We start from the raw sequence: 12,929 nt of genomic DNA on the forward strand, positions 1-12,929 counted from the left end.
AATCTCCGATCTCACTTAGGCCGGTGGTTTACCTCACATGAGACCCAATCTTGATACCTTTCAAGTGGCTATGAACGATCTGGGAATATCCGTTTCCAATACTGTAGTCTTCTATGACTCTCTGGGCATATTTTCCGGGCCGCGCGCAGCCTGGCTCCTACACGTACGTAGAATGAGTTCGCTGCTCGGGCACTTAGATTGGGGAGAATCACTCGATCCTTGAGGTGACAAGTTGATATTTTCATCTCGTAAAAGTCATTTCACCATCCATCGATTGCAGTTCTTGACGGTGGCCTTCCGCTTTGGATCGCTGAAGGCTTACCAACAGACTCTGGGCCTCCAAGTCCGGTTAAAAAATCAGATTATCAACTTATAGCAAATCATGAGGATTATGAAGGGAAACAATATGTGACCAGTTACGACGATATCATTACTAACATCACAGATCAACGCATGGAAATCCTCAATGCTCAAACCCGCCCAAGGTTAGTGGACTCAATCATCCGCCCCATGATTGAACTTTGCACCAATTAAAGAAGTTGATTCTATTCGGTGGTACGGCTTGCTCACATCACAGGTTTGAGGGTACAGCACCTGAGCCGAGGGCCAGTTTATCGAGTGGGCACATTCCAGGTTCACTCTCTCTACCATTCTCAGAACTCTTGGCTACACACAAAGAAGGTTACCGCACCTCTTTATCACCCGAGAAGCTGGAAGAAGTCTTCACATCCACTTTTGGTTCAGCTGAGCGCTGGGAAGCAGTCAAACAAGGAGAAAAACAATTGGTTGCCAGTTGTGGGAGTGGCATGACAGCCTGTATTATTTGGTTAGCGATCCAGATTTGCTCAGGTAGTGATCAGGCCAAGGTTACACTCTACGATTAGAGCTGGACTGGATACGCTTCGCGTCCAGGATCGCCTATAGCTATGAACCTTAATGGTGAACAAGATAAATGATATTGAATTGAGTATCTTTAGGTGGGTATTGTATCACCAGTGTTTTGCTTTTGAAGGATGTTGTAGTTGATGACATATACCACACATACTCAGTGAAGTAATATTCAGCTGTCGTATTATTGATTTGCTTTGACCAACATTCAGTTGGCCATTCATCTCCAAATGGGTGACAGTCTGGTGGTCTCTTCTGTGGACCATCCATTGAGTCACTGGGCAAATCTGATTGCCTCGTGTTTTTGAATTCCGAATAAAGTGAGTAGACTAGCAAGATATAAGCAAGAGACAGCAACAGTAATTTAGTCTAGGGCCATAAGAAGGTCCCCTGTAACACACAATTTTGAAGCTGTCAAGACACCTACACATTCCATCCAAGCATGACTACCATATGAACTTTTTAATCGCTGAAGGGGATTGTGGCTTCTGCTTGAGATGGGCACAAAAGGATAGGCAAGTGACAGCTTTTTTGTGCTCAGTCAAGACAAACTCAGAAGATTTATGGGAATTGGCAGAGGTTGGATAAACTCCAACCATGCGGAAAAGCATAGCCATATGATGCATTGGAAACTCAACCACAAGCAATGAAGACATACTGTGAGTGACTACAAACAATACCATGCTCCAAGGAAATGTGATGCTGTCAAGATGTACAGTAAAACACCAGAGCAACATCTTCTTTCCTGTGATCCACTGCTGAGGACCTGATCATATGTCACAACAAGCAATAATATCTTCCAGCTCTGGTCATATCCCAGATTTCTCTAGTTGGGAACCTTTACATATCAACTGGTTTGTTGCTCCATTGAAATAATCAGGTGCTTTAACTGACAGACGTAGTCTTGGTGAGGGTGAAAACCTCACATATTCATTTAAATCCAGGGGAATATAAAGTTATCAGGATTCATCCAATGAAAGGACAAGATAATGAGGAAAAGTATGATACCAGACAAGGAAAAAATTCTTTAATGGAAGACAATGTATTGCTTAGCTCTAATACTTCTTCAAAAAGTGTCTTGTGTGTTTTCTCTCAGAAAATTGGCACTGGTAAAATGCATTCTGTCTCCACCCCCCCCACTGAAATGATGTGTTGTGGCTTGTCCTGTGGAAATGCAGACTCCAGGTCTTTTAAGATAGTTGAAGCTACAGTCTTCACATAAATTATGATTCAGTTGCACACATTCAGTCAAAACACATAATTACTGAGTGGAAATTAAGTAACAGGCTTGATGTATGCATATATAATATTCTGTATCCTCTCAAGTGAAATATGATGACACTTTGACTGATGGCAGTCCCATGGACAATTTGGACCTTCAGAAGCTCAGGTGTCTCCATCTGTTCTATGAAGTGAATTCATGCCAAGTGATTGATAAATGTGATTATGACTTCTAAGCAATAAGTTCCATTTTTCTATGCTTCCTGAAGGGCTGTCTTGAATTGCAGCTGGAGTTTCTATGTATTCCTGTGAACCGGGCATAATTTGAGTTACTAAATTCCTCCACAAATTAAACAAATAAGCAATACACCGCTTTGGAAAGTAATTCTTGCTTTTGAACCCACCAAGCCCAAGAAAAAGAGCTTCAGGACTATCAACTTGGGTGCCATACTGAAGATGCACAGAATCGTAGTTGAAGAGGTGTTGAGAATCTTTTGTACAAAAATCTAACAACTTCCATTCAGAAAACTGCTTCTTGAGAAAGTTCCATGCATGGTTTATCAATCTCTCAAGTTGGGATTCAGTCAAGTGTTCTTTGTTCAGAATCCTGATCATACCAAGTACCACAACAGTAACTTTGTACTCTGCCATGCTGACAGATTTTGTTATGATGTTCATATCTTGGACCACTTCAGGTGGTACATCTTCTAGATGGGGATGTCCATTCATTGTCAAGTATTTCTGATTCAAATCCCTGATCAGGTCTTCAAAGAAAATATGAACAGCTCTGCACATTTCTCTGCCAATGGGGGTATGAAACTGTGCAGCATTTGAACTCAATAACAAGACATCTTGTGGTGGTTTGGTGGTATCTCCATATGAATACCAATATTGTCTTGAAAACTGTTCTACTCCCCAGAATGCATGGTTCCTGATACCTATCCTTCCATAAAGACCACCTTGAATTGAGTTTGAATCAGCTTCATATACATCCACAAGTCTTTGTATATGCTGAGATATTCCATCTACAGGTATGACAGGTGATCCTCTCTTTTGTGACCAATCCAAGGCAAGTGTATAAACCAGTGAGAAAGACACTTTGTTAGGATTATCAATTCCCTTCAAATACCTCAGGTAGAAATAAGGATTGGATGCATTTTGTGATACAAATTTAGTATGTTCCCTCAATGCAAAATCTTTGAGTTCTGCATTCTTCCAGTTCTGAAAGAAATTTTCCACATAATCCCAGCCATCATTCAGGAGAAATTCAAGATTTTCCTTCCTGCTGCCTTCAGCCTCAAAGACCCTTATAAGACCAAGAAATACCATAACAACCCCATAGCTTGCATTCTTCACTGCCTGAATTGCAGCTTTGATTGCTTCAGGATTATTTCCACATTTGAGCTCCAAAGCCTTGTATATCTCAAGGAAAGACTCAAATATCTTGTAACAAAGTGTTGGAGAGAGATTTGCATTGAGGGTTCCAATCTTCTGAAACAGGAAAAATTTGTTATTTGCCCTGGGACTCCTGCTGACTTTCCAATGAGATTGTGAATGGATTCTTGGCCTTGAGACCTTTTTCATACATTCTTGTAAATTGAGATTTGAGGGTGAAGAAGCTTCCATATCTGTTGTCTTAAGTATGTTTCCATCACTGTACTCCACAATGTTGTGAATTTGGTTCTTCCTTTTCCTTGATTGGGATTGAGCTGAAGCTGCTATCTGTTTCAATCCACTATCTACTTGTACTGATGTTGCTTCTCTCAGGACATCATCAATTTGTGCGTTTTGAATGGATGTGTGCATGTGTTGACTTCCATTGAATCCTGGAACTTGAGAAAGATCACATGAGTCTGAGTGGAATTCTTCTGGAGGATGATAATCTGGAGGATAATCCACTTCCATCCAGGAGCTATATTCTGATGTAGATTCTGGACTACCCCATATTTCCTTTTCTGATTGAAGCCCTTTGCATAACTTGAGAGACAAGAATGTCAGAAATAGTACAAGAAGAGAGCTCCATGGACCCCAGGACCCTAGGTTTCCTTGGTTGTAAACTGTCATGAATATTGTTGAATATGATGAGTTATCTGATGTTGTCACTGGCACCAAGGGGGAGAGATATCTTTATATGTGTGTGCAAATATGGGACTGAAACCTTATCCCATGGAACTGGATGGTGTGATCATTGGTTAAAACATGTTAGGAATTGAAATCACCCCAATTGACATTACGTCTGGTGGTGTATGAGTGTTTTTTATCCTTATCATATCAATATAATCACTACTAAATCACAACTTCAATCTCCCACTGTCACCTCAATGTGCCCACGGCATTTTCAGGAGACATGATCAGCTTATATTAAATTTCAATATTGTGGCACCAGTACTTCACAAGACAAGTAACAGAGAAGCTAACAAAGAATCAGAATCCTATCCATTGACTTCTACTGAATTGGAATCAACCAACAAGCTCCAGAGTGTATCTAGAATCAGTCTTACATGGACCTATCACTCAACTAGAATTGGCTTGACTCTTGCTTGCACAAGACCTGACCCAATGGGTAAAAATACTCTTGGCCCTCTTTTGGACTGTGAGGAGTACACTTCTGTTGTGTGTAATCTTTACTGAGAGTGGCAAAGAGAATTGATATTGTGTTATTCATGTGGTACACTTGAGTACAGACTAAACTAGTAGACCTCTAACAAGAGGGGTTGAGGAAAGGGAAGGAAGGTCAATCTACCAATAAGAGACTAGTAGAAGATTTCTAAGGACTGCGCTCCTAAAACAAGACAATCAGAAAGAAGAACTCTGTTGAATTGAGTACTGACAAGTATCAAAAGAGAAAATTATCTTAATTGAATTCCAAAGGACCAAAAAGCATGAGTTTTAAATGACATAGCACAGTTTTAATTGACTCTCAACACTGACACAACCAGCAAATTTACCTTGGATGTGAAAATCCAAGGAGACCTCGGAGTTTGACCTCAAGGGAAGCTCTATCCAAGGATCTGAGGCAACAGCAACGGCCAAATTTTGCTTTGGAGGCATTCCTTGGGTGCCCTTTTCCTCGGGGGGCATATGAGGACTCCTTGGATGTTTGTTGCTGAGGCAACTATGCGGGAAGTGTGAGGGTGCATTCACTCAAGGAATTTCCAACCAGAAATCTCATTCTGTAAATTTTTAAATGCACAGATGAAACATGCACCACCAAATAGACAATTCAAATCTTGCAGAATGTGATTTCTCACCAGAAACTGCTCAAGTTAACGTGACCTTATAGTGTTATTCCAATCTGATCACTAAGAGAAAAAAGCGCTCAGTGAGTACCTTTTTGCTGGTATCAGATCCCAAGAGGACATTCAACAGTTACTAACAAGCATTGGCTCAAATTTATATCAATAGAAGAGATAATTTTATCTCATTGAAACAAAGCCACCTACTTATAAAATACAAACTGGTAAGCATATTCAGCTTCAGTCTCTTAAAAGGGTACTCTTTTATTGACTCAAACTGACAACATGAGTTTCTTTGTGTTGGAAATGATTGTTTGTTGGTCAAGACAACCACCAATACCAGAACCGCTCCGCAACATATAGCGGTATCGGAGCGGTATTGGAGCGGTTTTTACACCGCTATATTGACCACTATACGTAGCGGTGGCTCCGCTCCGCCATCCCAAGGCGAGAAAACCATTAGCGGTCTGACCGCTCCGATATGGGAAGGGTCTGAGGGCACTTCAATATGCCTTTTAGCCCTTATAGCAGCGATATATAGCGGTATCGGAGCGGTAAAATACCTTCCGCTCCGATACCTTGTGATATTTTTTTAAAAAAAAATATCGGTCAAGTATCGGTGATCTCATAGCGGTTACTCCGCTCCGATACCAAAATGGGTTGAAATCCATAGCGTATCGGAGCGGTTCTGGTGTTGCAACCACCAGTCATGGGTGATGTGTGTGTAAGTGCTGTTTAACTAGCTGATCTTATGGTATTGAAATGTGTGTGAAGATGAACCAGAGAGGAGTTTTGAATCATGATAAGTAGAAGCGAGGGGGTGGAAAAACCATAGTGGGAATTTTTAATTCAGGGGTTTTCTTTGTTCTTTTGTCTTCCTGTATGTATCAAGCCTCTGTTGTCCTTTGGATTCTTGTTCCTCATATCTTGCAAATTGGAACAAGCTATCTAAAGGTATTTATTTTTCTCATTATCAATTATTGTGTGACTAGATTAATGTGTCTATTTTGGTTATGTTTCGCTTCACTACATTTCTCTCTTCTCATTAGTTTTATTCTTTAACTTCTTGTGTTGTCAGATTTGTGAGCTTCAAACTCTAATTTTCTCCACCGTACTCAGCACTGTCTTGTCAACACACAACTGAGAATGCATTTCCCTTTAACCTTGTTAAAAGGTTTGTATTGTGTTCTTCTTCTGCTGTGATTCCCTTATTTTTGCTTGTTCCTCAAATCTTTCAAATTGGAACAAAATATCTATAGTTTTATTCTTTAACTCCTTTTGTTATCAGTTGTATGAGCCTTGAGCTCTAATTGTCTTCACCATACTCAGTGCTGTCTTGTCAACACACAAATGAGAATATCTTTGCCTTTAAACTTGTTAAAAGGTTTGTGAGCTTCAAGCTCTAATTGTCTTCACCGTACTCAGTGCTGTCTTGTCAACACACACCTGAGAATACTTTTGTCTTCAACCTTGTTGAAAGGTGTTCTGTCATCCAGCCTTGGTCAAATTCCTTTACTTTTATGCCTCTGACTGAATTGATATAAGTGAAATTGCAAGAGTGCATAAAGAGTCTGACCATGGGGTGATCATTCCAAGCACTTGCCTAGCGTGTGTGATTAGTCAAGGAAATCCAGAAGGGGCTCCAAAGTCTTGTTGTTTTTGTATCCAGAATGTTGGTATATAGGTCTATAAGATTTGAAGGAGAGTTTGGGAAGGTTTTGAGACAATTTCAAGAAGATAAGGAAGACATGAATGCAATGGAGATAGAAGTTTATTTGGATTGATGGGAATCAATTTTGATAGAAGTATTGGAGTAAATATAATGGAAGTAACAGACTGGTAAAAAAATATAACAAACAGTATTTGATGAAGTCAGAGAGCAAAGGGCTGATGCTTACCTTAATTCCCCGTATCAAGGGTATTGTTCACCATGGGGTCAAAAAATCAACAACCAGAAAAATTGCCATGGTGGTTTCTTCTTTAGTGAGACTTGGAGATCAGACACTGATCCATCTTCCATCAACATATCTCTAAGGGGAAACAGATCAATTTGGTGGTGTAGTAATGTGATATGGCAAGTGTGGAGGTGGCTTGGAAAAGGGTAGCTGTAATGGTGGCTGCCCTGGCTGCAGTAACAAGGAGCGTTGTGAACAAGATTCTGAACCCAAATTCAACATGCAATACACTGTGTGCGGTCAGCAGCTCTGCGCTTATTTTGCGCTGCAAGCCAGGCTTGCTTTGGGTGTTCTGCAATACAACCAAAGATTCTCACAAATGGTCTTCAACAAGCTACACAAGTAGCCACTTACTCAAAGATGCTATCAGTAGGATTCGAGCGAAATGTGGTTCTGTGTTGTGATTGTAGTCAAAGACTGGGGCTGTTTCCAGGCAAGATGGGGGGTTAATATATCCTCAGGTCAAGCATAAAATTGTGGTTGGCGCTTTAGTTTTGTCTAATCATATGTCAACTTGTGATAGACACATGGGTTAGGTTTAGTATGTATTTACTACATTATGTACATGTGTTTAAGCGGCTTGTGACAGCCCTGGGCCAGCAACACAGGTGTTGCAATTTTCTGACCACACCACATTGAAAAATCGATTTCTAGGTTGTGGCCTGACCCGCAGATGTGTAAAATCAACCGTTTTTTGGGGCCTCAACAACATTTTTTATGTCACTGTCCAAAAAAACTTGAAATTTGGTGTTTGATTGGCGCTGTTGCACCTGTTGTGTTGTGCGGCAGTCATGGCTCCGCACAACCTAACCTCAACTTTTGTTGTTGCTGTACTTACTGCAACACAGTGTCTGCTGCTGCTGATGTTGTGTGTTGCGGAGTAACACACCAAAGAAATGCTTGCTGCAGTGCGGTGCTTTGCTGGCACAGGAAATACTGCAACCAATCTGCTTGAAAAAGTGTGTGTGGAGTGTGTGCGTAGCGGTTTTGGGGTCCGCTCAGCGCTTGACTATAAAGAGCAGAGTCTGCGCAGCGCACCCTGGGGTGGGAAATTTCTGAGCATAGCAAACCGCTACGCTCAGGCCCGGGGACCGGGTTACTCCACTATATAGCGGCACCTCAGGTTGTGGGTGCGCCTAGGCGTTGGAAAACCCAACAAAATGAGGGTCGGTGCCCCTTTTCAAGAATTGCGCCAAATCGTAGGAGTTCTATGTCCTGGAACCAACATTGGAGACTTGGATACTCGCATTGACAGCATCTCTTAGGATTTCTCTCCTTAATGAGCGCGCCCACAACCTGAAGCAGAGCACAACACTGGTGGTTATATCTTGACTCATGATCAAATCCTTCTTGTTCTCTCATCATATGCAGATCTCTTTGATGATCTCAATCACTACATAATTAAATGACATCTTGTGAAGTTGATACCTTGAGGTCCTGCGTCAATTGAGGTAGCCTTATAAAAATAATCATGGTATCTTCAAACATGACATTGAGTTAATTGATCAATGTAGGCAAACCATACAAGTTCAATCATCTCTCTTTTCCTAATCACCTAATTCAAAAAACTGACTATAAACTGATTTATCTTGTCTGACGTACATTAGATGATATGATTGATCATGTGAACAGGTTTCCATTTGTAGATCAGTATTAGAAATCAATTGATGAATATGTAGTCACTTAAAATAGAGATTATGTGGTAAGCATTACTGCTTCTCTCTTTTGAATGAATGGAATGGGTTTAATCACTGATTCAGATTTTTTGTCTATCTTTGAAATTATGCTGTTGGACCAAGGTAATGAGGATTATCAAAGCTTTAGATTGGTTGCGACAATCGCTCTGGCAATTGATTGATGGTCAATTTTAAAGAAGCTGTGAGGGCTCTTCAAGCATATACTGAGAGTGGTCAAAAAGTCTTGGGTTCCTCCTTGTTACTTGTCCAACTTGATCTTAAGTTGTCTTTTGCTTTTTTTTCAAAGACAAATAATATCAACATATTTAGAGCCATGTGCGCCACTATATAGCGGCTTATAGAGTAGCTCTGCTTTGGAGAAATTGTGTGCATAGTGGTTTTGCCACTACGCACCTTGAAGTGAGAAAACAAAAGAAAATGAGTGATCAAGAGTGTGGCAAGTGATAGCAGAGCCCTCCGCTCCACACCAAAAATAGGCTAAAATCCTGTGTGGTTTGTAGCAGTTGCGGTGTTGGCACAGGGTTGCTTGTGATACTGAGCCTTGAGATGTAGGTTATGGATTCATACATTATTGTAATGTAATGTATGGTACTTTTAGCCTGTGGTCCTGTAATCAGGGCTCAGGGATGACACAGACTTTCAAATGAGGTTTTTAAAGTTCTGTACAGTTCAGACTTTCACCAGGATACCTGCCAGATATCTTGTCCCATGTTGTATACAGACCCAATTTTGTGTGCATATGTACGCCAGCTAGACTGTATCATTTCAAAACTTTAAGGGAAATTCTGCTGCCCTGGGGCCTCTTGATTGAGTTGCTAGGAGTTTCTGGACATCTTGTAGCTACTTGAACAATTTTTGCACACTGGGAGAATGTTTGTGCTCTAGCAATCAACAGTTCTGCACACCCAACATAGAAACCCATTGGGGCAGAGTCCAATGTTGGTGATCACCTTCCCTGGGGCAATGGGTCAGGGGTTCCTCATTTGGCTGAATGGGATGCCAGGCCTCTGAATAGTATAGTGCTTTACTTGAAAAATCTGTGGCATGAAAGCATCTTATCCATATCACATTGCAAAAAGATAATCTTAAATCATCAGGAATCCCCTTGGTTAAAAATTAAATACTTGGAAAAACCTTCATAAGGTGTAAAAGAATAATTGTGTAATGTGATGAGATGAATTTGACATCTGGTATGTTTTGTATTGATGATCTTGCAAAAGTTTGGATTTCAATTTCCTGTTTTTCTCAGGGAACAGCCAGTTAGTTAGATCATCCCATTTCTAATATACCCCCACATGTGTAGTAACTTGTTGATTGGGTCATTTCATCATTGACTTTGCCCTATTATCTTGCTGGAGGTTCATGCAGGAAAGTGAAAGCACAATCAGAATTTGGTACTCTAACAGAAAATACATAAGTTTGGTTTTTGCACATCCAGAACATAGTATACCTCTTATGGATCTACAAGACTACCAAAAAATAAATAAGGAACACTTCAATTCAGAAACTATATATAGATAATTTCCATCATAGTCAACTGATTCACCAAGTGGTATTACAAAGAGATGCAAATTGAATGCTTCTATTCTGTTGCTTCATTGAGTTCAGGTGCTTCAACTGACAGACATAGTCCTAGTGTGGGTCAAACTTTCACAAATTCATTCACATCCAGGGGAATATAAAGTTGTCAGACTTCATCTGATGAAAGGACAATATAATCAAAGTATGTTACCAGATAAGGAAAAAATGTATGAACTGAAGAAGACACATTGGTTAGCAATGATAATTCTTCAAAAAGTTTTTCTGTTTTTTTCTCTCAGAAAATTGACACCAGTCAAATGCATTCTCTCACAATACATGCTTACTGATATCATGTGCTGGGACTTGTCCTGCAAAAATACAGGCTCCAGGTCATTCATTTTAGTGGAAACTAGGGTCTTCATGTACATCATGATTCAGTTGCACATAGTCAGTAAAGACACATCATCACCAAGTGATCATCAAATGACACAGTCAATGTAGGCATGTACAATACTACATCTCCTCTTCAGGGGGATATGATAATGATTTCACTGATGGCTGCCTCATGGACAGCTTGGACCTTCAAACGCTCAGGTGTCTTCACCTGTTTCTTGAACTGAAACTGTGCCAGGGAGTTGATACATGTGATTATGACTTCTAAGAGACAAGTTCCATTTTTCAATGCTTCCTGAAGGAATGCCTTCAATTGCAGTTGGAGTCTCCATGTATTCCAGTGATCCTGGCTTGCTTTGAGTTACTGAATTAATCCATGAATTAAACAAATAAGTAATACACTGCTTTGGAAATTTATTCTTGCTTTTGTACCAACCAAGCCCAATAAAAAGATCTTCAGGATTATCACCTTGAGTGCCAGACTCAAATTGCACTGAATCATAGTTGAAGATATGTTGAGAATCTTTTGTGCAAAAATTGAACAGCCTCCATTCAGAAAACTTCTTCTTGAGAAAGTTCCATGCATTGATTATCAATATCTCAAGTTGAGAATCAGTGAAGTGTTCTTTATTCAGCATCCTGATCATGCCCAGTACCACAACAGTAACTTTGTACTCTGCCATGCTGACAGCTTTTGTTATGATGCCCATATCTTGCACCACTTCAGGTGGTACGTCCGTCAGATGTGGATGTCCATTCATTGTCAAGTATTTCTGATTCAAATCCCTGATCAGGTCTTCAAAGAAAATATGAACAGCTCTGCACATTTCTCTGCCAATGGGGGTATGAAACTGTGCAGCATTTGAACTCAATAACAAGACATCTTGTGGCGATTTGGTGGTATCTCCATATGAATACCAATATTGTCTTGAAAACTGTTCTACTCCCCAGAATGCATGGTTCCTGATACCTATCCTTCCATAAAGACCACCTTGAATTGAGTTTGAATCAGCTTCATATACATCCACAAGTCTTTGTATATGCTGAGATACTCCATCTCCAGGTATGCCAGGTGTTCCTCTCCTTTGTGACCAATCTAAGGCAAGTAAATAAACCAGTGAGAAAGATACTTTGTTAGGATTATCAATTCCCTTCAGATACCTCAGGTGGAAATAAGGATCCAGTGCATGTTGTAATTTGCATTTTGCATTGGCCTTCAATGCAAGACATTCAAGGTCTGCATCCTTCCAGTTCTGAAAGAAATTTTCCACATAATCCCAGCCATCATTCAGGAGAAATTCAAGATTTTCCTTCCTGCTGCCTTCAGCCTCAAAGACCCTTATAAGACCAAGAAATACCATAACAACCCCATAGCTTGCATTCTTCACTGCCTGAGTTACGGCTTTGATTGCTTCAGGATTATTTCCACATTTAAACTCCAAAGCCTTGTATATCTCAAGGAAAGACTCAAATATCTTGTAACAAAGTGTTGGAGACAAATTGGCATTGAGGATTCCAATCTTCTGAAATAGGAAAAATTTGTTTTTTGCCCTGGGACTCCTGCTGACTTTCCAATGAGATTGTGAATGTATTCTTGGCCTTGAGACCTTGTTTATACCTCCTTGTAAATTGAGATTCCTGGTTGAAGGAACCTCCATATCCCATTTCTTGAGTATGTTTCCATCACTGTTCTGCACAATGTTTTGAATTTGGTTCTTCCTTTTTCTCAATTTGGATTGAGCTGAAGCTGCTATCCGTGTCAATCCACTATCTGCTTGTACTGATGTTGCTTCTCTTGTGACATCATCAATTTGTGAGTTCTGAATGGATGTGAGCATGTGTAGACTTCCATCCAATCCTGGCACTTGAGCAAGATCACATGAATCCAAGTGGATTCTTCTGGAGGATAATCCACTTCCATCCAGGAGCTATACTCTGATGTACATCTTGGACTACCCCATATTTCATTCTCTGATTGAAGCCCTTTGCATACCTTGAGAGACAAGATCTCAGAAACA

At 40.3% G+C, this 12,929-nt stretch overlaps 3 protein-coding genes across 3 annotated transcripts; 1 reads left to right on the forward strand and 2 right to left on the reverse strand.

The window, feature by feature from the left end:
* Positions 1 to 28: 28 nt before the first annotated feature.
* On the forward strand, positions 29 to 884 carry MELLADRAFT_41310 (uncharacterized protein; the record flags this gene model as incomplete). Its single annotated transcript, XM_007419541.1, has 3 exons — positions 29 to 163; positions 256 to 485; positions 578 to 884. Coding segments are annotated over 3 exons (672 nt in total), but the record flags the coding sequence as incomplete, so codon positions are not given.
* A 1,390-nt stretch (positions 885 to 2,274) lies between these two features.
* MELLADRAFT_70198 (uncharacterized protein) lies at positions 2,275 to 4,173 on the reverse strand (the record flags this gene model as incomplete). Its single annotated transcript, XM_007419543.1, has 1 exon — positions 2,275 to 4,173. The coding sequence occupies one exon, from the start codon at positions 4,171 to 4,173 to the stop codon at positions 2,275 to 2,277; it is 1,899 nt and encodes a 632-aa protein (XP_007419605.1).
* A 6,935-nt stretch (positions 4,174 to 11,108) lies between these two features.
* On the reverse strand, positions 11,109 to 12,749 carry MELLADRAFT_70199 (uncharacterized protein; the record flags this gene model as incomplete). Its single annotated transcript, XM_007419542.1, has 1 exon — positions 11,109 to 12,749. One exon carries the CDS (start codon positions 12,747 to 12,749, stop codon positions 11,109 to 11,111), a length of 1,641 nt encoding a protein of 546 aa, XP_007419604.1.
* Positions 12,750 to 12,929: the final 180 nt, after the last annotated feature.

Source organism: Melampsora larici-populina (assembly GCF_000204055.1).
Source record: "Melampsora larici-populina 98AG31 unplaced genomic scaffold MELLAscaffold_237, whole genome shotgun sequence".
Classification (NCBI taxonomy): Eukaryota; Fungi; Basidiomycota; class Pucciniomycetes; order Pucciniales; family Melampsoraceae; genus Melampsora; species Melampsora laricis-populina.